The sequence below is a fragment of the Sinocyclocheilus grahami genome, unplaced genomic scaffold, assembly GCF_001515645.1.
Source record: "Sinocyclocheilus grahami isolate Dianchi unplaced genomic scaffold, SAMN03320097.WGS_v1.1 scaffold24.1, whole genome shotgun sequence".
Lineage (NCBI taxonomy): Eukaryota > Metazoa > Chordata > Actinopteri > Cypriniformes > Cyprinidae > Sinocyclocheilus > Sinocyclocheilus grahami.
The window spans coordinates 1,388,431-1,408,970 of record NW_015505203.1 but is presented as its reverse complement, the minus strand read 5'-3'; the positions used below and the strand labels follow the sequence as shown (position 1 = coordinate 1,408,970).

At 42.0% G+C, this 20,540-nt stretch overlaps 1 protein-coding gene across 3 annotated transcripts; it reads right to left on the bottom strand.

Annotated features, from left to right (window-relative positions):
* Window positions 1-1,057: 1,057 nt before the first annotated feature.
* On the bottom strand, window positions 1,058-19,802 carry LOC107562237 (ubiquitin thioesterase OTUB1-like). 3 transcript variants are annotated; one of them, XR_001605962.1, is made up of 8 exons: window positions 19,710-19,802; window positions 4,275-4,336; window positions 3,976-4,074; window positions 3,781-3,899; window positions 3,514-3,598; window positions 2,302-2,496; window positions 1,363-1,793; window positions 1,058-1,239 (listed from the first exon to the last, which is right to left on the bottom strand). XR_001605962.1 is itself a non-coding variant. In XM_016246846.1 (7 exons), the coding sequence occupies exons 1-7, from the start codon at window positions 19,750-19,752 to the stop codon at window positions 1,596-1,598; spliced, it is 801 nt and encodes a 266-aa protein (XP_016102332.1). In that variant the 5' UTR covers window positions 19,753-19,802; the 3' UTR covers window positions 1,268-1,595. The 3 variants fall into 3 exon arrangements, 2 of the variants coding, with proteins under 2 accessions (XP_016102332.1, XP_016102344.1); XM_016246846.1 differs by lacking the exon at window positions 1,058-1,239 and having other exon boundaries at window positions 1,268-1,793; XM_016246858.1 differs by lacking the exons at window positions 1,058-1,239; window positions 19,710-19,802 and adding an exon at window positions 9,424-9,528 and having other exon boundaries at window positions 1,268-1,793.
* Between the last annotated feature and the right edge of the window lie 738 nt (window positions 19,803-20,540).

The window sequence follows — 20,540 nt, the reverse complement described above, 5'->3', positions numbered from 1 at the left end:
TTAAAATGCTCAAATCTCTTACGTAATTACATAGTTTACACCTGTTCAAGTTGCGTTTTGGGTAGGTAAAGTTTTATTAGGAGTGTTTTCATTTATAAGTATCACGTCTCTTCACATTGTTGTAGACATGGTTCACCTAATTTAGAAGAACCTATGCTTTTAAATTTTTGTTTCTCAAGTCTCATTAAACGTTAATTGCTCAAACTGTTATAAGTCTTTTGCAATGCATTTTGTAAACATCCTGCTATTCGGGAGTGTTCGAGTTTCGGTTTAATATGACGCTGACTCGAAATGAGGGAACTGTGCTTGGATTCAATCCACCTCGTGAACGAATCGGGTTTTGTGAAGCTGCTCAACTGATTCATTAGGCTGCATCCGAAAACTTGGGCACCTCATGAAACTGATTTCGGACAGGCTTCTGAAGCAGCAACTTTTGGACTGATGCACTGCAACACCTGCTGAGTGCCATTAAACAGCTCGAAAGATCAAAGACGATTTTTTATTTAACTCTGACTGGATTCGTCTGAAAGAAGAAAGTCATATACACCTAGGATGACTTGAGGGTGAGTAATTTATGGGCTAATTTTCAATTTTGGGTGAATTAACCCTTTAAGACTAGCAATGTGCACTAAACAAAACAAATATTGTAAATTTTAACCATGCAGACTTTAAACTCATTCACGAGTCAGATGTATTGAATGCATCCACAATGATTGCTTTGGCAATATTGTATACTGGTATATCCTTGCCCCCCACACTTGTAGGAGAGTGTACTTGTGATGGCCTTTATCTCGATTGCTGTCCTTGGTCCGGCTGGATGGATCCTGTCCAACTCCCGTGACTCCCACAGAAAACGGCCATGACGGAGAAGGATGCCTACAGACGAGTATCAGACACCTCTTTATAGTGTAGTGGATTGAATTATACATGATGATTGATATGTTATCTATATTCTATTGTGAATAAAATATAAGTTTATGAGATTTGTAAATTATTCCATTCCTTTTTTACTCACAATTTGTACAGTGTCCCAACTTTTTTGGAATTGGGTTTGTACTTTTTACCCAAACCTACTTTAAGTAGCCATCAATCTACTCAAGGTGTAGTTAGTTTGGTAAATGAATGTAAATTGAGCACTTAAATCATTGTGCTGTCTGAGATTAAAACCAATTTACGTAATGCTGGTTTATTATTTTCTTGTTACTGGTTTGGATCCACTTCTGAATTGTAAAATGATTTCTGAAACCACAAATGGACTTCAGTCAAGTGAGGTGTAAATCCCTTTAATAAAACTCATGAAAGGCAGTGTAACAAAAGAAAAACACTAAAAGTTGATAACATTTACAACCACAAAAAACCTACTGTACAACCGTAATGCTGCAGTTTGATGCAGAGTCAGTTTTTAAGAGATTAAGAGCTTTAAGTTCTTTTTGCACTGAAAAAAAATTCTCATTCATTTTGTAATGTGGGGAGAACTGAAGTGAAAACTTTATTAAGATTAATCATAGCATAGCATCGCATACACATGTATGACTCAACCTGGCTGTAGAACTGGGATGGTTTCTTCACAATGGAACCACAGAATATACAGAGTATCACTTATACAGGATGTCATAGTGGCCTGGGCGGTAGAGCAGGAAGATGCGTGGCTCACTCCCTTCAGGGAAGACATGATTGTTCACTGTTCCACCCTCTCCTCTGTCCATGTATTCCACTAATACGGGCACATTCAGTGCTTTTGCCAAGGCAATGATATGGATGTGGTCGCTCTCTTTCGACATGGGTTCCACCTCCTAAAAAGCAAAACATGGATGATTAGAAGGTTTTTTTTTTTTGACTAAAAGGGGTCATATGATGCTGCTAAAAAGAATGTATACTTAAGAATGTATGAATGTGGCAGACCAAACAAAGTAGTTTCGCTTTCACAACGAAACACACAGCGCCTTCAGGACATGGCGGCAGCAACAATACTACAGCGAAAATAAAAGTTACGCCTTCTTTCTTTGCGTGAACATTTGGGCTGCGTTATGCAAATCTTCCCACATAGTGAGGTAGATATGTGAGGGCGTGTTAGAACGAGCCGTTTTAGGTAGGTGTGGCTGACTCTGAACTTTTATAAAGAATATCTCTTTGGATTTGAGACTTTAGTCTTTGCAAATTTACAGATCTTCTTTATGCACCAAGAGTTGTAACACTCCAAAGAGAAAGGAAAAAATGAAATCGCATCATATGACCCCTTTAAATTTTTCCCTTAGTCTTTGACAAACCAGTTCACAAGTAATACTCTTAGGTGGCACTCACCTGCTGGCAAAACTCTTTGACAGAACGGCTGCCCTCTATGAAGTGCTTAAAGAACACATGCTCCCGCTGCAGGTATCCAGAGGTGAGAAGCCTCAGGTAAACCACTATGTAGTCAGACACGCTCTGGTCATTGAAGGAGCTCAGCAGTTCACCAAGTGATTGCTGCTTTTCACACAGCTTAATCAAGTCCATGAACTGACAAAAGAGAGAAACCACAGTGAGCATAATTTTAATGTACAATTACAGGACTTAAAGGGGTAATTCACTGCTTACAAGGTAAAAGATAAAAATTGGCTGTGTATGCAGTAGAATTATTATTATTTTTTTTTTTAAATCTACAGAAAACAGAAAAATGGCTGTAGTGAAAAAATGTACAAAAACTTAAAACAGCCATAATGCAGCACTGGGGCATAGTCGATCAGACTATTTGTGAGCAAGTATGATCTGTAGTTTTCACAAAATCTCTGGAGCTGTCAAAAGTCTGCTAGATGATGCATTTTACAGCTACACAAAAAAAATACACAGGGATGTCGTGTTCCTGGTAACTCGGAAACATAAAACAAATTGTTCATTTACTTATACTATGGGGATCTACTATGGGGAAGTCGTGGCCTCATGGTTAGAGAGTCGGTCTCGTAACCCAACCAAAGGTTGTGTGTTCGAGTCTCGTACCGGCAGGGATTGTGTGTGGGGGAGTGAATGTACAGCGCTCTCTCCCACCTTCAATACCACGACTGAGGGGCCCTTGAGCAAGGCACCGAACCCCCAACTGCTCCCCGGGCGCCGCAGCAAAAAAATGACTGCCCACTGCTCCGGGGGTGTGTTCACGGTGTGTGTGTGTTCACTGCTGTGTGTGTACTCACTTTGGATGGGATAAATGCAGAGCACTAATTCCGAGTATGGGTCACCATACTTGGCCACATGTCACATCACTATGTGAGTTGGGGTACTTGTACTCATACATGACATGGACTTAAAATTACAGTCAAATTAATGCGTTATGTGAAAGATCATTAAATTAAGATGATTAAATTAAGATGACAAGACATTAATAATAATCTTCCACTCAAACTTAATTGGTTACGGACTCGGACTCAAAGCTATATACTACTGACATTGAACAATACAACTTACCCTTTAAGAGTTGAGTTCTAAAATTAAGAAGGCATGTCAATTGGGCATAGTTTTTAACTGATACAATTATCAACTCACAGTGTTGTGAAAGTCCTCGATAGTGAACTCCGTGAAGCCCTGGTTTACAAGGTCCAGTTTGCTCTTAGCTGCAACAGCTTTAAACCTATAGTGCCAAAATTGAGACAGGTCTGGTGCTTAATCATTCACTACAATGACAAAGACAAACAAATTATAAAATGGAAATTTGCATAAAAAAAGGTTGCAGCTATCTCCTGAATTAGTTTAACTATTCCAAGCAAAAGCAATGGTATCTGCATTATGCACCCAAATCCAACAGTACACTACCTTTGCAGCTCTTTGCTGTCATCCAGTAGTGACTCCAAATGTGCAAAGCCAAAAGCTCTGTAGAAACAATTTCCATCCGGCCGTGTCTTTCGAACATAGGAATACTTTTTTTGAAGGTCCTATGAACAAGATGTAAGAATAACAGTTTTACAGAAGGTTACTACGTATAAAGTAAGGTTGTGAAAATGTAGCGACCTTTATCTTGAGCTGGTAAATGCTGTCTTCTGCAGCATATTCACCCTGAAGCACAGAGAGATCTTGTCTGTCTGACACTAAAGCGTTAGTGGTGGCTATCTATTAAAACAAATCACAAGCAATTAGAGGGTTAGTTCATTCAGTCATCCTCATATTGTTCCTAACCTTTTTGACTTGCTTTCTTCAGTTACACACAAAGAGAGATGTTAAGCCGAATGTTTCTGTTCTTTTCAATACAATGAACGTGAATCGGGAAAAATGCTGTTGACCTCTTCAAAAACATTACTCTGAACACTCACCTCTTGCTGAATACGGTCCTGCTGTGCCATAATGGCTTCGTCATGTGCAAGACAGTTCACTCCTGCAAAATAAATAAGTATACATATAAAAAACTGGACCTGAGCACATAATAAATGAGAGTGATGACAATTCTGCTAATGCTGCAGTTTAGTGTCTTAACCTAACTAATACACTGCTGGACAATAACCAATCATTTGTAATCTATAATACTTTTGCCTATATTTTCCTAATGACAATTTTATGATTGGTTTATATACTACAATCACTTTATCCATTTTTATCACAGAATAAGGCAGCAAATATATTTTATAATTTCTGTACTGTAATAAATGATATGCCAGTTAGCATTGCATCATTAATATATTTTATTTATTACCTAGAGATGACTTAACACATAAATTGTCACAATCATGTATTTATTGTCTTTACGTTTCATCAGTCAGAACATTTCTACTTTTTATTCAGCTTAGCTACAGCGATTGCTTAATGCCTTTGTCCATATTAGGGATTTCCTGGCAAATCATAAGTTATTAGTACTTATGAGTCAGTTATGGACTTTCTACGCAAGAGCACCCTCGTGCTTCGGGTATGAATGAAACATACACTGCATGCAAAGCCAGTAATGTTCAATGTTCATATTGTTTTGGATATGAATAAAATGTATCCACAATGATGTGACTACCATGTCTCTTTGAAATTAAATATAGATTTATTCAGTGGTCCTTGAAAACCTCTACATGAACACACTTGCCCGAAAAAAGTGCAGGGGGCGAATTTACGTTTTACTAAAAGTGGGGGAGGACATGTCCCCCGTGTATTCTACTGTGTGAGGAGTCCTCTAACCATCATCTAACTCAGTATAATAAGGGTTTGAATTACACAGTGGCCATCAGGGGCAGACTTTTTATGTTTTAAATTCTTATTTTTTGATGGAATACTGTAGCGTTTATTATAAATAATTTATCCGTGCACTTCATTATTTTTTTTTAAATCATGTGCCCTCATAATCTTTCATCAAAAACTTTAACCTCCCCTCCCCCTCAAAACGACTTCTCTACTCTTCCAGTCACGAGCTATGGCGCAAGGGCGGAGCTAGTGACGTGAGGGGTAAACGCTGGGATAAACGACAGGGGAAAAGCTGAAGCTTATGCTTTGACAGGAGCAGGAATATATATCCCTGACTTGGATATATTCATAAGTAAAAGATTATCATCTGAATTATCAATATATTCTGTTGAAATGGTCGCTATTATAGTGGGACTTATGTGGGTAGAGGAAGTGACACCAGACAGAGCTGTGATTTGCTCAGACTCTGCTTCTGTCTTAACTTCATTATCCAGCCACCAGTCATCTAGAGAAGATTTAATTAATCCAATTTTAATGTTAATATGGCGAATTCAAAGGAAAGGAATTTTAATAGGATTTTGTTGGGTTCCAGCCCATATAGGGTAGTTGGGAATTAAATAAGTGATGAACTGGCTAAAAATGCTTTTAAAAAAAAAAGGAAATTGATATTAATGTTCCATTAGGTAAAGGGGAAATTAAAAGTATTACTAAGAGGAATGTTACAAGAGAATGGCAAGGAGTGTGGAATTTAAATTATAAGGGAAGACATTTAAATAAAATCAAAAAGCAGGTAGATACTAAAATGATTGTAAGAGGAAGGAATAGGAAGGAAGAGGGGATAATAGCTAGATTAAGACTGGGTCATTCAGGGCTGAATGGTTCATTATTTTTAATTGGTGTACATGTTAATGGCTTATGTGAATTTTGTGGTGAGAAAGAAACAATTGAGCATGCAATATATGAATGTATAAAGTATAGTGAGGATAGAAAGGAACTAATAGCGTATCTAAAGGATAAAGGTAAGAATAATAAGGATGTGGGATATTTATTGGGATATGAATTTAATAGTGATAGAACAGGATAGGATTTTATTTAATTTTTTATATAGCACAGGACCAGATAGCATCAATATGCGCAAAGATTGCAACTCGCCATAAAACCAAGAAGAAGAAGAAGCTGATGCTTCACTTTATAGCACTGACACCAGTCATGAGGGAGTATGTTACCCTTAAACATTGAAAAGATATTAGGATATTATGACATTACTCTTAGGACATCGTAAACTAATTTTTTTCATGAATATGACTTAACCTGATGGAGGACGCGCTCAGTCATTCAGGCAGTCTCTCTCTCTTACGCACGTGCTGTTTAGACATGTTTTGTGCAGTTGATCATCGTCGTCGTCATCCTTAATAAATAAAAAATGTATTCATGCTTGGATGTCGGCTAGTGATGATGACACTGAAGCTTCAAAGCGCGTATCGGGTAAGCAGCGCAATTTCTCACAAAGCTCTGTGCCGGAGCATGTATTGTTTTCAGAGAATCACGTGATCAGCAGAAAATGAAGCCTCACTATCTGTCCAATCACGTGCGCGTGTCGGAATGTTCGAAACCCCAGATCTTACTTTACGAGTAAATTTTCATTCAGACTTATTCAATTACATTTTTTAATACCCAGCCATACAAGTAAAATGAAGAATAAAAACTATTTCAGAAAAAATATATATTTGGCATATGCAATTCATATGTGTACATTATTCTTCTATTACATCATATTGATATTCATATTGGCATTTAATGCCACAATTTAATGGGTAAATTATTTTATCAGAGATAATTTTAACAAACACACACACTATTTTAGTGAGCACTTCTCCTTTGCCGAGATAATCCATCCACCTCACAGGTGTGGCATATCAAGATGCTGATTAGACAGCATCAATATGCGCAAAGATTGCAACTCGCCATAAAACCAAGAAGAAGAAGAAGCTGATGCTTCACTTTATAGCACTGACACCAGTCATGAGGGAGTATGTTACCCTTAAACATTGAAAAGATATTAGGATATTATGACATTACTCTTAGGACATCGTAAACTAATTTTTTTCATGAATATGACTTAACCTGATGGAGGACGCGCTCAGTCATTCAGGCAGTCTCTCTCTCTTACGCACGTGCTGTTTAGACATGTTTTGTGCAGTTGATCATCGTCGTCGTCATCCTTAATAAATAAAAAATGTATTCATGCTTGGATGTCGGCTAGTGATGATGACACTGAAGCTTCAAAGCGCGTATCGGGTAAGCAGCGCAATTTCTCACAAAGCTCTGTGCCGGAGCATGTATTGTTTTCAGAGAATCACGTGATCAGCAGAAAATGAAGCCTCACTATCTGTCCAATCACGTGCGCGTGTCAGAATGTTCGAAACCCCAGATCTTACTTTACGAGTAAGTTTTCATTCAGACTTATTCAATTACATTTTTAAATACCCAGCCATACAAGTAATATGAAGAATAAAAACTAGTTCAGGAAAAAAAGATATTTGGCATATGCAATTCATGTGTGTACATTATTCTTCTATTACATCATATTGATATTCTTGTTGGCATTTAATGCCACAGTTTAATGGGTAAATTATTTTATCAGAGAGAGAATTTTAACAAACACACACACACTATTTTCACAGGCTTTTGGCTGCTATATTTTTTATTGACCACCAGATGGCGCTATTTTTGACACTCGCGAAGCTTTGAATATTTTCCCGAAACAGTCAGAGGAAAGCCTCAGTGCTTCATGAGGCTTCATTTGCCCATCACTAGGTGAATCCAGTGGAGAGAAATCCCCCACCACTAACTGCAAATTGGCATTCAGATCTGCCTCTATTTTTTTAGTAACGCCCCAGCTTCCAACAAACCAATCAATTCCCGAAGGACGAAAAGGAAAGCCTCAGTGCTTCATGAGGCTTCATTTGCCCATCACTAGGTGAATCCAGTGGAGAGAAATCCCCCACCACTAACTGCAAATTGGCATTCAGATCTGCCTCTATTTTTTTAGTAACGCCCCAGCTTCCAACAAACCAATCAATTCCCGAAGGACGAAATCCCGCCCTCTCATTTCAGATGCCGTTTCACTCGGATATACGTCACAGTAGAGAAGAAATCAAAAGACAAAAGGCAACTTCCGTTTCATGCCGACTTTAAATAGGGCTGACAATTGATTATTTACAAAAAAAAGTCTAATTAAATACATAATGTGCCGATTAATCAAATTAATCTCAAATTAATTAGATTAATTAAAGTCCCCATGAAGTCAAAATTAAAGGTTTTTTGGGTGTTAGTATCAATATGTTAGTCTTAAGGTTATCTATAAGGCAGTGTGCTCCAAAACAGTGACAAAATTAGCATTTAGAAGACATAAGCATTCAAAGCTTGCAGTTCGTCACTTCCGCCAAAATGGCTCAACGATTTTTTTGACGTCACATCGTACTTCAGCTTCTCATCAAACTTTCTGTCCAATCAAATGCTCTCTAGAATCCGAAGCGCCTGCCCCCTACACTATAAAATAGACGCTGAAGCCGCAGCTGAAATCGGTCACTTGTCCACAGAATTAGTATTTTCTGTACAGTGAATGGCACGTAGTGCACTATATAGGGGACAGGGAACGATGTGTCAAACAGTGTAAATATGCTTTCCATTAAGGAAAAAAAGAAGTCTGGTTTCGCGCTGTGTCACGCTAACCACCGCACCTCACACACACTCTGCTCTGGTCCAGCGACACGATAGCATGGAGCGGATCACATGCAGACCACAAAATGTATCGGAGCTACTTGAATTCTACACAGCATGCTATATTTTATAGCAATATGGATGAGATTGTGGCTGGCATACCCTGTCAAATGCGGCTTTACGGAGCTCAACGGCTCTGAACGGCTCTAGCCCAAGCTGTGATATAAACGAACGCTATTGGTTATTTTAAAAAGAGGCAGGGTTGCTTGATATGTCCCGCCCTGTCTTCCTGTTTCAGTTAAAATGACATCAACATAGAGTAACATCTCGGTTACGTATGTAACCCTAGTTCCCTGAAAATTATATGCTATATCAGCGTGCTGTGCGTTATTTCATCAGATTTCCACATATGACGAAGGAAGCGCTATCAAGGTACGGACGGCCCTCATCGCAGCATCTCATTCCCTATTCAGGGAACTAGGGTTTTATACGTAACCGAGATGTTCCCTCTCATAGGTCACTTCAATGCTGCGATGACGTCATCGCTTTGGGAACGCTATACCATAATGCCTGACGTACCTTAGATAGCTGGAGACCAAGGAAAGCGTCTGCTCAAGCGGATAAGACCCGGGAGCCAGGAGCCATCCTCACGTCTAGACTGTAGAACTTGATGAAGGTGCTAGGAGAGGACCATCCTGCCGCAGCACAAACTTCTTCCATCGACGACCCTTTCAGAAAGGCCTGAGAAGAAGCCACTGCTCTCGTAGAGTGAGCACGTAATCCTAGAGGCGAAGTCAAACCACGCGCCTCGTAGGCCAAAGAGATAGCCTCTACTATCCAATGCGACATTCGCTGCTTAGAGACAGCGGAGCCTCTGCTCTTGCCAACAAAACACACAAACAGCTGGACCGATCCACGCCACTGAGCTGTGCGATCTACATAGATTCTTAATGCCCTGACTGGGCAGAGACCCATGCTACCTGACCCCGCGTCAGCGTGGGAGAAAGCCTTTAAGACCACATGCTGAAAGCGAAATGGATTTGAAGTGACCTTAGGAACATAATCAGGCCTAGGTTGCAATAAAACTTTTACCAACCCTGGGGTAAAGTCCATACATGAAGGGCTGATGGATAGAGCCTGCAAATCCCCTACTTTCTTGCGGGAGGATAAAGCCACCAAGAGAATCGTCTTGAGAGTCAACAATTTCTCTGACACAGACTCCAACGGCTCAAAAGGATGGCCTCACAGACCTTCCAGAACGATCGATAGATCCCAAGAAGGAACTCAGGTCGGGCGGAAAGGCCTAAGCCGTCTCGAACCTGGCATAAAACGTGAAACCAAAGGATGACGACCCACTGAAACACCTCTTACGAGTGTATGTCACGCAGATATGGCCGCTACATACACTTTGAGAGTAACGGGGGTCACTCCTTCAGAAAAATGACTCTGAAGAAACTCCAGCACTGAACCGAGGGGGCAATGAACTGGATCCAGAACACGTTGTCTACACCACGAGGCAAAAAGTCTCCACTTGAAAGCATATAAGCGTCTTGTGGAGGGAGCTCTAGAATTAATAATAGTGTCTGTAGTCTCAGCTGAGAGACCAGAACACATTAACGCATTCCGCTCAGGGGCCACACCCATAGCCTCCATAAATCCGGTCGAGGGTGCCAAATCGTGCCCCGAGCTTGTGTCAACAGATCGTGTCTGAGGGGAATCTCCCAAGGAGGGCCGACTGACAGACTGACCAGGTCCGAAAACCACGACTGGGTGGGCTACCACGGGGCCACTAACAGCAGGTGCTCCACCCGGTCCGATCGCACTCTGAGCAGAACTACTGGGAGCAGCCGGATCGGGGGGAAAGCATACTGACTGGTTCTGGGCCATTCGTGGGCCAGAGCATCTAGACCTAGAGGATACGGGGGAGACAGGGAAAACCAGAGCGGGCAGTGTGTAGTCGTGCTCGAATCAAACAGATCCACTTCCGCTCGTTCGAACCTCTGCCATACGAGATCCACCACTTGAGGTTGAAGTCTCCATTCCCCGTCCTCCAGCTTCTGTCTCGAGAGCAAGTCTGCTCCTGAGTTCAGGTGACCCGGGACATGGACTGCTCTGATTGACAGGAATTTGGTTTGAGCCCAAAGAAGAACACTCCTCGCCAGCCTGTACTGGGGGCGAGAATGTAATCCTCCTTGACGATTCAGGTAAGAAACTAACTAACACATGACAGCCCGTCAAATGCGGTAAAAACTTTCTGAGAGCCAGGAAGACTGCCAGTAGTTCCAAACGATTTATGTGCCAGTTCCGAAGTTCCTCTGACCAAACTCCCTGGACTGGAACGTCCTTGATGAACCACTCCCCAGCCCGTCAGGGACGCGTCCGTCGTGATAGTTTTGCAACAAAGACACGCCCCCAGTTGGACTCCTTTCTGAAGGAACTGGGGTCTTTTCCACGGCTTTAGAGCACAAAACCTTTGCGTGTCACCGTAATTCTGCGAAGCGGATGACAATAAGGTGAAATGTTCTGGCTCTTGGTCCACCACTGAAACGGTTACATGTGGAGCAGGTCCAGCTGAACTACAGGGGACACTGCCGCCATCAGACCCAACAGTCTGAGACATAAGCCTACATGGACTAAGCACCCTGTCTTGAACTGACTTAGACAGGTTTGCAATGACTGCACACGTGCAGGAGACAGACGTGCCCGCATCGTGCGAGAATCCATGTCTACCCCCAAGAACGTTGTTCGCTGGCGTGGCAGCAGAACACTCTTTTGTGGGTTCACCCATAGTCCTAGGCTCCGTAGATGATCGAGCACTAAATCTTGATGTATCCGTGCCTGATCCTGGGATTGAGCTAATATTAGCCAATCGTCCAAGCAGTTCAAAATTCGGATGCCCTGGAGCCGTAATGGGGCCAGAGCTACGTTCATACACTTTGTAAATGTTCGAGGGGCCAGAGCTAGTCCAAACGGAAGAACACAATACTGGTAAGCTTTGCCCTCGAAAGCGAACCTGAGGAACTTCCTGTGTCTCTTGACGATCTGGATGTGAAAGTATGCATCCTTTAGATCGATGGTCACAAACCAATCTCGGTATTGGATCTGAGACAAAATGGACTTTACTGTTAGCATCTTGAACTTGCTCACTCTGAGCACAAGATTCAGACGACGCAAGTCCAGAATCGGACATAAACCACCATCTATTTTGGGCACAGCAAAATACCGGCTGTAAAAACCCGACTCCATCTGAGTGGGGGATAATTCTTCTATAGCCCCTTTCTCTAGGAGTGACACGATTTCCTGGCGTAACACTGTACTGGACGTACTGTCGTGGGAAGAATCCCGCTGAAAGGGGGTGGCCCTTTCCGAAATTGTATGGTGTAACCGTGTCGAATGGTGCGTAGTACCCATTCCGAGACGTCGGGCAAGTGTTTCCACGCGGCCCAAAAATCTGCTAGAGGTTTTAGACGCTCTTTGTTTGGCAGTGGTTAAACTACAGGTGTCAAGACATCTGACTGCGGAAAGCCGCTGGCGTCCGCGAGAACAGGTAGCATGGGCGGGGTTGATAAAAATCTCGCCTGAGTTTCCCGCATAGGGCCCCGAAGCAACTGAATGGCGGGAACTTCTATAACAGCTGCAAATATAGCTCGCTGCAAAGACTCAATCTAAAACCGCCCGAGGCGCAGTAAGCGGCGGGACGGTCAAGATTTGAGTCGGGAGGCCACATTGAGAGAGGTGGATACGCTTGTGCGGTCTGACCAAATTCTCCAAAGGAGGGCCTGGCCTCCGAAGACGAGCGAGGGAATCAGGAACTGCTACTAGGAGCCTGAGAACGAGAGGCCATGGCTGTTGAACTCAGGTCTATCCGCTTGCGCTGGCAAATAGGTTGTCTTTAGAAATGGGAGCGTCCAAGAGAAAAGTTTAGTCCTTTTCTTTGATGTCTGTGAGAGTGAGCCAAAGGTGGCGCTCAACTGACACCATACCTGCCATGGACCTACCCACTGCTCGAGCTGTATGTTTGGTAGCTCTAAGCGCCAAATCTGCAGTTCTCCTGAGCTCCAGCTCCTTGAAAAGCTCTGCCTGATAGGCTTGAAGCACACCCATGGAATGTAGCGTGGCCACAGCCTGCCCAGCGGCCATGTAAGATTTCCTGATTAAACTGGAAGTGATCCTACATGGCTTGGATGGCAACGAAGGGCATGACGTCCAAGATGGAGCTGAATTAGGTGCGAGGTGTGTGGCGAGAGTCTCTTTGACGGCCGGCATTGCCCCGTAACCGTGATCCGCCATTTTAGACACGGTGGCAAAATCAGAGGCAGCTGTGTTTGTAATACGCACCGAAAAAGGCTGCTTCCAAGAACTCGAAACCTCTTGGTGGAGGTCCTGAAAGAAGGGAAGAGGCCTACGGGGCTGGGATGGAGTACGACTAGTCAAAAACTGGTCATCCAATTTAGATTGGGCCTGGTCTTGCATCGGCTCACAGTCTCAGTCTAATCCCAACTTGCTTACCGCGCGCGTCACAACGTCTAACAACTCATTGTAAGATGGGATATTGCGTTTCTCCTGTCTGCTCGGAGGGAGAGAACAGCAGGATTCTGTCATTAAATCCTCTGAATCAGAAGTCGCGGTGGACAACACATCCTCATCATACAGCTCACAACCGAAGGAAACCGCATTACGGGCCTCCAGGGTAGGCCGCAAATCGTCATTGATGAAGACAACCGGCTCGACATAATGCTTTTGGAGCTCTTGAACATGGCCGGGCGAGAGCGAGAGGAAAGGAGAATACTCCGTCATCTCGTTCTCCGTGTGCTCTGACTCGCATGCATTACCCCAAGCAATCGTCTCATGCGGCGGCTCGACTGCCGCAGAAACGGATTGGCGGGAGTTAGACGCAAGGCCTTTCGAAAAGGTTGCGAGCCTTGAGCACAGAACTTTTAGCCGCAGGCTATCACAGTGTTGACAATTGGATAGGCCGCTAAGCGCAGCTTGAGTGTGATTACGGCCCAAGCATAGCTCGCACCAGTCATGTGTGTCTCCTGCTGTGATGAACCTGTCACACGGCTCGATGCACTTCCTATGGCTCATCGTGTCCGCTGAGAGGAGTAAACTGCTCTTTTTCTTTTGAAGAAATAGCTGAGAACACGACGAAAACACTTTCCAACGGGCGACAGATGATTTGCTTCCTGAAGGAATTGAAATCTGATGAATAGCGCGCGGCACACTGACATAGCATACGTTACGTATGCGTGAGGGCCGGTGCTAGGCGCTATTTGGCCAATAAATTGGCGTGATGGTATAAGGGCTTCAGACATTCGTCACACCGTGGGTGTTCCCAAAGCGATGACGTCATCGCAGCATTGAAGTGACCTATGAGAGGGAACGCTGAATGTTTCTAAGCATTTTTAAAGTGAAAAGTGAGTGACATGACATGTGGCCAAGTATGGTTACCCATACTAGGAATTAGTGCTCTGCATTTATCCCATCCTAAGTGCACACACACAGCAGTGAACACACACACACCGTGAACACACACCCGGAGCCATTTCAGGGGACGGACATAATGTGCTGATTAATTAAAGATAAAGTTATTATTAAAGTAATAGTGTGTTAATTAAAAAAAAACACTGAATAGACATTACAAAAAAGTATTATTACTTATTTTTTACTATTTTAGCAAATAGTTTGCTCCGTAAATTCAGTGCAACAGCATTAAGTCGAAGAGGGTAAACTTTATCACTGACTGAATGAATCTCCTGTAGCTGCAGGCTTCTGCAATTAAATCCTCTGAATCGGAGGCCGCGTGGACAACACATCATCATCATACAGCTCACAACCGAAGGAAACCGCATTACGGGCCTCCAGGGTAGGCCGCAAATCGTCATTGATGAAGACAACCGGCTCGACATAATGCTTTTGGAGCTCTTGAACATGGCCGGGCGAGAGCGAGAGGAAAGGAGAATACTCCGTCATCTCGTTCTCCGTGTGCTCTGACTCGCATGCATTACCCCAAGCAATCGTCTCATGCGGCGGCTCGACTGCCGCAGAAACGGATTGGCGGGAGTTAGACGCAAGGCCTTTCGAAAAGGTTGCGAGCCTTGAGCACAGAACTTTTAGCCGCAGGCTATCACAGTGTTGACAATTGGATAGGCCGCTAAGCGCAGCTTGAGTGTGATTACGGCCCAAGCATAGCTCGCACCAGTCATGTGTGTCTCCTGCTGTGATGAACCTGTCACACGGCTCGATGCACTTCCTATGGCTCATCGTGTCCGCTGAGAGGAGTAAACTGCTCTTTTTCTTTTGAAGAAATAGCTGAGAACACGACGAAAACACTTTCCAACGGGCGACAGATGATTTGCTTCCTGAAGGAATTGAAATCTGATGAATAGCGCGCGGCACACTGACATAGCATACGTTACGTATGCGTGAGGGCCGGTGCTAGGCGCTATTTGGCCAATAAATTGGCGTGATGGTATAAGGGCTTCAGACATTCGTCACACCGTGGGTGTTCCCAAAGCGATGACGTCATCGCAGCATTGAAGTGACCTATGAGAGGGAACGCTGAATGTTTCTAAGCATTTTTAAAGTGAAAAGTGAGTGACATGACATGTGGCCAAGTATGGTTACCCATACTAGGAATTAGTGCTCTGCATTTATCCCATCCTAAGTGCACACACACAGCAGTGAACACACACACACCGTGAACACACACCCGGAGCCATTTCAGGGGACGGACATAATGTGCTGATTAATTAAAGATAAAGTTATTATTAAAGTAATAGTGTGTTAATTAAAAAAAAACACTGAATAGACATTACAAAAAAGTATTATTACTTATTTTTTACTATTTTAGCAAATAGTTTGCTCCGTAAATTCAGTGCAACAGCATTAAGTCGAAGAGGGTAAACTTTATCACTGACTGAATGAATCTCCTGTAGGGGTTCAATCTTCAACTGGCTGGCAGGAGCCGCCACTGACAGGTCTGGTGGTAGCTTCAGGCAGCCGCTGTAGATCTGCGAGTAGAATGCCTACCCTATCACTCTCGCTGCAAGGAAATACACTATTTTATTATGAATATATTTTTATGACTGTTTTTTTGGATGATTGACCTTTTAGGTTTTTTCCCCCAACTAAAGCAGTCAAATGAATGTGATCACGGCTGGTTGCTTACTGACGCTTCGTTGGACGCTCAACCAGCCAGCCTCTACTGCCTCTCATTCCAAGGAAATCATTCTGATTTTATTTTTGTTATTTCTACATTGTTTTTGTAAACAACTTTGAGTCAATTAATTATTTGCGTTCAAGTCCTCCTATAACCGTTTCCTCCAGTCAGCCTTTTTAAGCTATGAGTATGCCTATGCGTTCCCACTCCTGCTGCAAGGAAATGCATAATTTTATTATTGTGAATATGTTCTTTTGAATGTATTTTTAATATAATATAGGTTTAAGGAGGTTTAATAAGTAGTCTAATGGCCGTGATCCCGATTGGTGGGTTACTGCAGCTTCCGTCCAGCCAGCTGCCAGTTTAATGCATTCCCTACGATTTTTACTGCAATGAAATTAATTGTTTTATTATTATTAATGTATTCTTATGAATGTACTCTTTTATATCATAGGCATATAAGGGAGGTTTATCCTGAATAAAGGAGACAAATGGCCATCTCTGGCCGCTCAGTTCAGCCAGTGGCAATTGAGCTCTAATTTTGACGTGTTCTCTACCACTCTAGCTGCAAGGAAATACATTAATATTATTATTAATATATTCTCATGAATCTATTCTTTAAGATCATATAGGGTTTAGGGGGTTTTATCCTTATTTAAGTGGTCAAATGATCATGATCCCGACTGTTGCCTACTCTTCAGTCTAGCCAGCTGCTATTGAGCTGCGAGTTTAACGCGTTCCATATGACTCTCACTACAATTTAATTCATTTTTTTATTATTATTAATGCATTCGTGTGAATCTATTATTTTATATGATTGACGTTTAAGGAAGATTCATCCCGATTAAAGCCGTCAAATTGCCGTGATCCTGACTGGTGGGTTACTGACGCTTCGCTGGCCGCTCATCCAGCCAGTCACTGTTAAACTTAAAGATTATCGCGTTCTACCACTCCCGTTGCAAGAAAATAAATTATTTTATTATTATGTATACGCTATATTCATATGAATCTATCATTTTATATGATATATGTTTTAGGGAGGTTTATCCCGATTAAAGTGGTCAAATAACTGTTATCCCGACTGGTGGGTTACTGACACTTTAGTCCAGCCAGCCGCTATGAAGCTGCCAGTATAACACGTTCTCTACCGCTCTCTCTGCAAGGAAATATATTATTTTATATGAATTCATTCTTATGGGTCTGTTCTTTTACATGATCGACATTTTAGGGAGGTTTATCACAAATAAAGTGTTCAAATGACCGTGATCCGGACTGGTGGGTTACTGCCGCTTCAGTGCAGCCAGACATTTTCAGCTCTGAATTGAACGGGTTCCATATCACTCCATAAAACCGAGTTTAACGCGTTCTCTACCATTCTCTCTACAAGGAAATATATTATTTTATGATTATTAATATATTATTATAAGTCTAGTCTTTTAAACTGTGGACATTTTAGGGAGGTTTATCACAAATAAAGTGTTCAAATGACCGTGATCCGGACTGGTGGGTTACTGCCGCTTCAGTGCAGCCAGTCACTTTCAGCTCCGAATTGAACGGGTTCCATATCACTCCATAAAACATCGAACATGTAAAAGAGTAAAGTCATATGAACAGATGTACAATAAAAAATTATATTATTAGTCCCGTGTAGAGTGGAAGGAGAGCAACATAAATCTGCCATAAATCAATGGTTCCTGACAGTGGACTTCCAGCCGCCAGGCAGCCAACCACTGGCAGGTCACGTGACCTGCCAGAATCAGACTGCCAGCTGCCAATGGTCACTGGTGCTGCCAATCAGTTAGGGATTGAACCCCTAATGGAGTTTAAATTGGCTTTCTTTTATAGAATTATTAAAGAGCATTGCAGTTTGTCCTGTTGTCGCTGAAATTACTTTATGAGAAAGATTCTTGTTATTGGGATAATTCACGTTTTAATAGGCATTTTTATGCTGTACATTATTGCATAACAAATGTTATTACATAACATAAATCGTAAAATCGTTACAACTAGTGGCAGTATCCATACAAATTAGAATGATTTCCTTGGAATGAAGCTCAGCAGCGGCTGGCTGGTTGAGCGTCCAGCGAAGTGTCAGTAAGCAACCAGTCGTGATCACATTCATTTGACTGCTTTTATTGGGAAAAAAACTAAAACGTCAATCATACAAAAGAATAGAGTCATAAGAATATATTCATAATAATAAAATAATGTATTTCCTTGCAGCAAGAGTGATAGGGAACGCGATATACTCGCAGTTTAACCGTGGCTGGCTGGTTGAGCGTCCAGCGAAGTGTCAGTAAGCAACCAGTCGTGATCACGTTCATTTGACTGCTTTAATTGGGATAAACCCACCTAAAACGTCAATCATACAAAAGAATAGAGTCATAAGAATATATTCATAATAATAAAATAATGTATTTCCTTGCAGCAAGAGTGATAGGGAACGCGATATACTCGCAGTTTAACCGTGGCTGGCTGGTTGAGCGTCAGTAAGCAACCAGTCGTGATCACGTTCATTTGACTGCTTTAATTGGGATAAACCCACCTAAAACGTCAATCATACAAAAGAATAGAGTCATAAGAATATATTTATAATATTAAAATAATGTATTTTCATGCAGTGACAGTGATAGGGAACACGTTATACTTGCAACTCAGCAGAGGCTGGCTGGTTGAGAATCCAGAGAAGCGTCAGTAAGCAACCAGTCGTGATTACGGTATTTGACTGCTTTAAATGGGGGGGAAAAAACTAAAACGTCAATCATACAAAAGAACAGAGTCATAAGAATATATTCATAACAATAAAATAGTGTATTTCCTCGCAGCGAGAGTGATAGGGAAAGCGTTATACTCGCAGATCTACAGTGGCTGAGACTGCCAGCCACCAGCACGCCACTGGCAGGTCGCATGACCTGCCAGAATCAGACTGGCAGCTGCCACCAGCCATTGGCAGGTCACATGACCGGTCAGTGGCGGCTCCTGCCAGCCAGTTGAAGATTGAACCCCCACTCTGAATCTACACACATGCATTTTAGGTGTTCTTGCTCCGTCCATGTCTTTGAATGATCGCTGCAGCTTCAACTGCTAAGGTAAGTTAATATCAATATGACCCACTTCAGGGGCTGCCAAAATTACATTTTAAAATCAGTCAGGGCTATAGAAATGCATCTTAATATTTACAAGTAAATCTCCATATTATGCGTAGGCTAGCCTACTTTCTATCAGACCCCCCCTACATCTAGTTCTAACGTCCATCATCAGGGGGAGATCCTTCTTTAGAAGGGTCAAACCTCCCGTAATTCGCACCCCAATAACTGTTACCACACAGCTAAACACCAAGAGATTTACCACTTACGTTACATTCATAATCCCTGATTTAATATCATATTACGGTCTACAGCTGATTTGCAAACAATGCTACTATTCTATTTAAATCAAGAGCGTAAAATCAAAGTCTTTGAGTCGTAATGGAAATATGACATGTTAGAAAAACGTTAGGAAGATTGGGTTTTAATTTTGGTTAAATGAGCGAAGAGTCTTCTCTTTGTACATCTAACGCGCTGCATTTTCTCCTCCTGCTCGTACAGCAGTCAAAGCAGATTGTTTCTCTAATGCAAGCGGCCTCATGCAGGACCCTGCGAGATGTTTACGCATGTCAGCTGATCTTTTAAACTGCGTGGCGGAATGTTATTTTTGCACTTACCCTCCATCTCTCCCTGTGATGATTCCTGCTGCTCATTCGCCATCTTGATGGAGCGCTTTTGCCACCGCCCCCTCTCTCATGTACACTTCCGGGTCGTGTCATTCACAGGATCACACATGCTGCTAGTATTTTGTTTAATACGGAATACCTTTAACGTTACTTGAGCTGTTTTTTTTAATGTTATTTAACAGGCTTGCAGTTCCGCTGAGGACCCTTCAAAAGCTGACCAAGGCACACAGATGGCATCATACTAGTTTGACAAGTATTTCCTTTTTCCCCACCCTACATCTTTTCAAATGTTTCACTTTGGTCAAGACGTTCATTTTGATTATCATATAACAACCATAGACTGTACAAGATAACAACGTGGAATATTTTGCAGATTATTTTTATTCCATAAGAGCAAAACTGATGTGTCATTTTCATAGGAACTAATAGCAATTTTAAAATTGTTGTAGCTTAACCTGTTAAATATTTGTATTTTACATGAATTAAACTCGATTTATGCGGCGCCAAACAAAAATGCAAAATTACCATTTCCAAATAGGGCCCGTATTCACAATACATTTTATCTTCCCATTAAGAGTAAAAGGGGAGATAGTGGTTAAAGTCACAGCATTTTTTAAAGAAACTTATTGTAAATAAAGGGGGATTTTTATATATATATATATACATACACACATACACACACACACACACATTTTCTAAAATCTAACAAACTTGTGTTCACAGCTGAGTTGACTGAAAACAAGGACAAAAAAGGGGACAGATTCTACACAGATAATGGAAGCAAAGGCCAATTCAAAAATTGAGTGGTTCTTTGGATTTCAC

What these genes read in the sequence shown, in the direction of transcription:
- LOC107562237 (XM_016246846.1), bottom strand. Translation starts at nt 19,752, where the DNA reads ATGGCGAATGAGCAGCAGGAATCATCACAGGGAGAGATGGAGG. An exon ending in ATCACAGGGAGAGATGGAGG is followed by an intron (nt 4,337 to 19,709) that starts GTAAGTGCAAAA and finishes TTTATTTTGCAG; the next exon opens with GAGTGAACTGTCTTGCACAT. An exon ending in GACAGCAAAGAGCTGCAAAG is followed by an intron (nt 3,599 to 3,780) that starts GTAGTGTACTGT and finishes TTGGCACTATAG; the next exon opens with GTTTAAAGCTGTTGCAGCTA.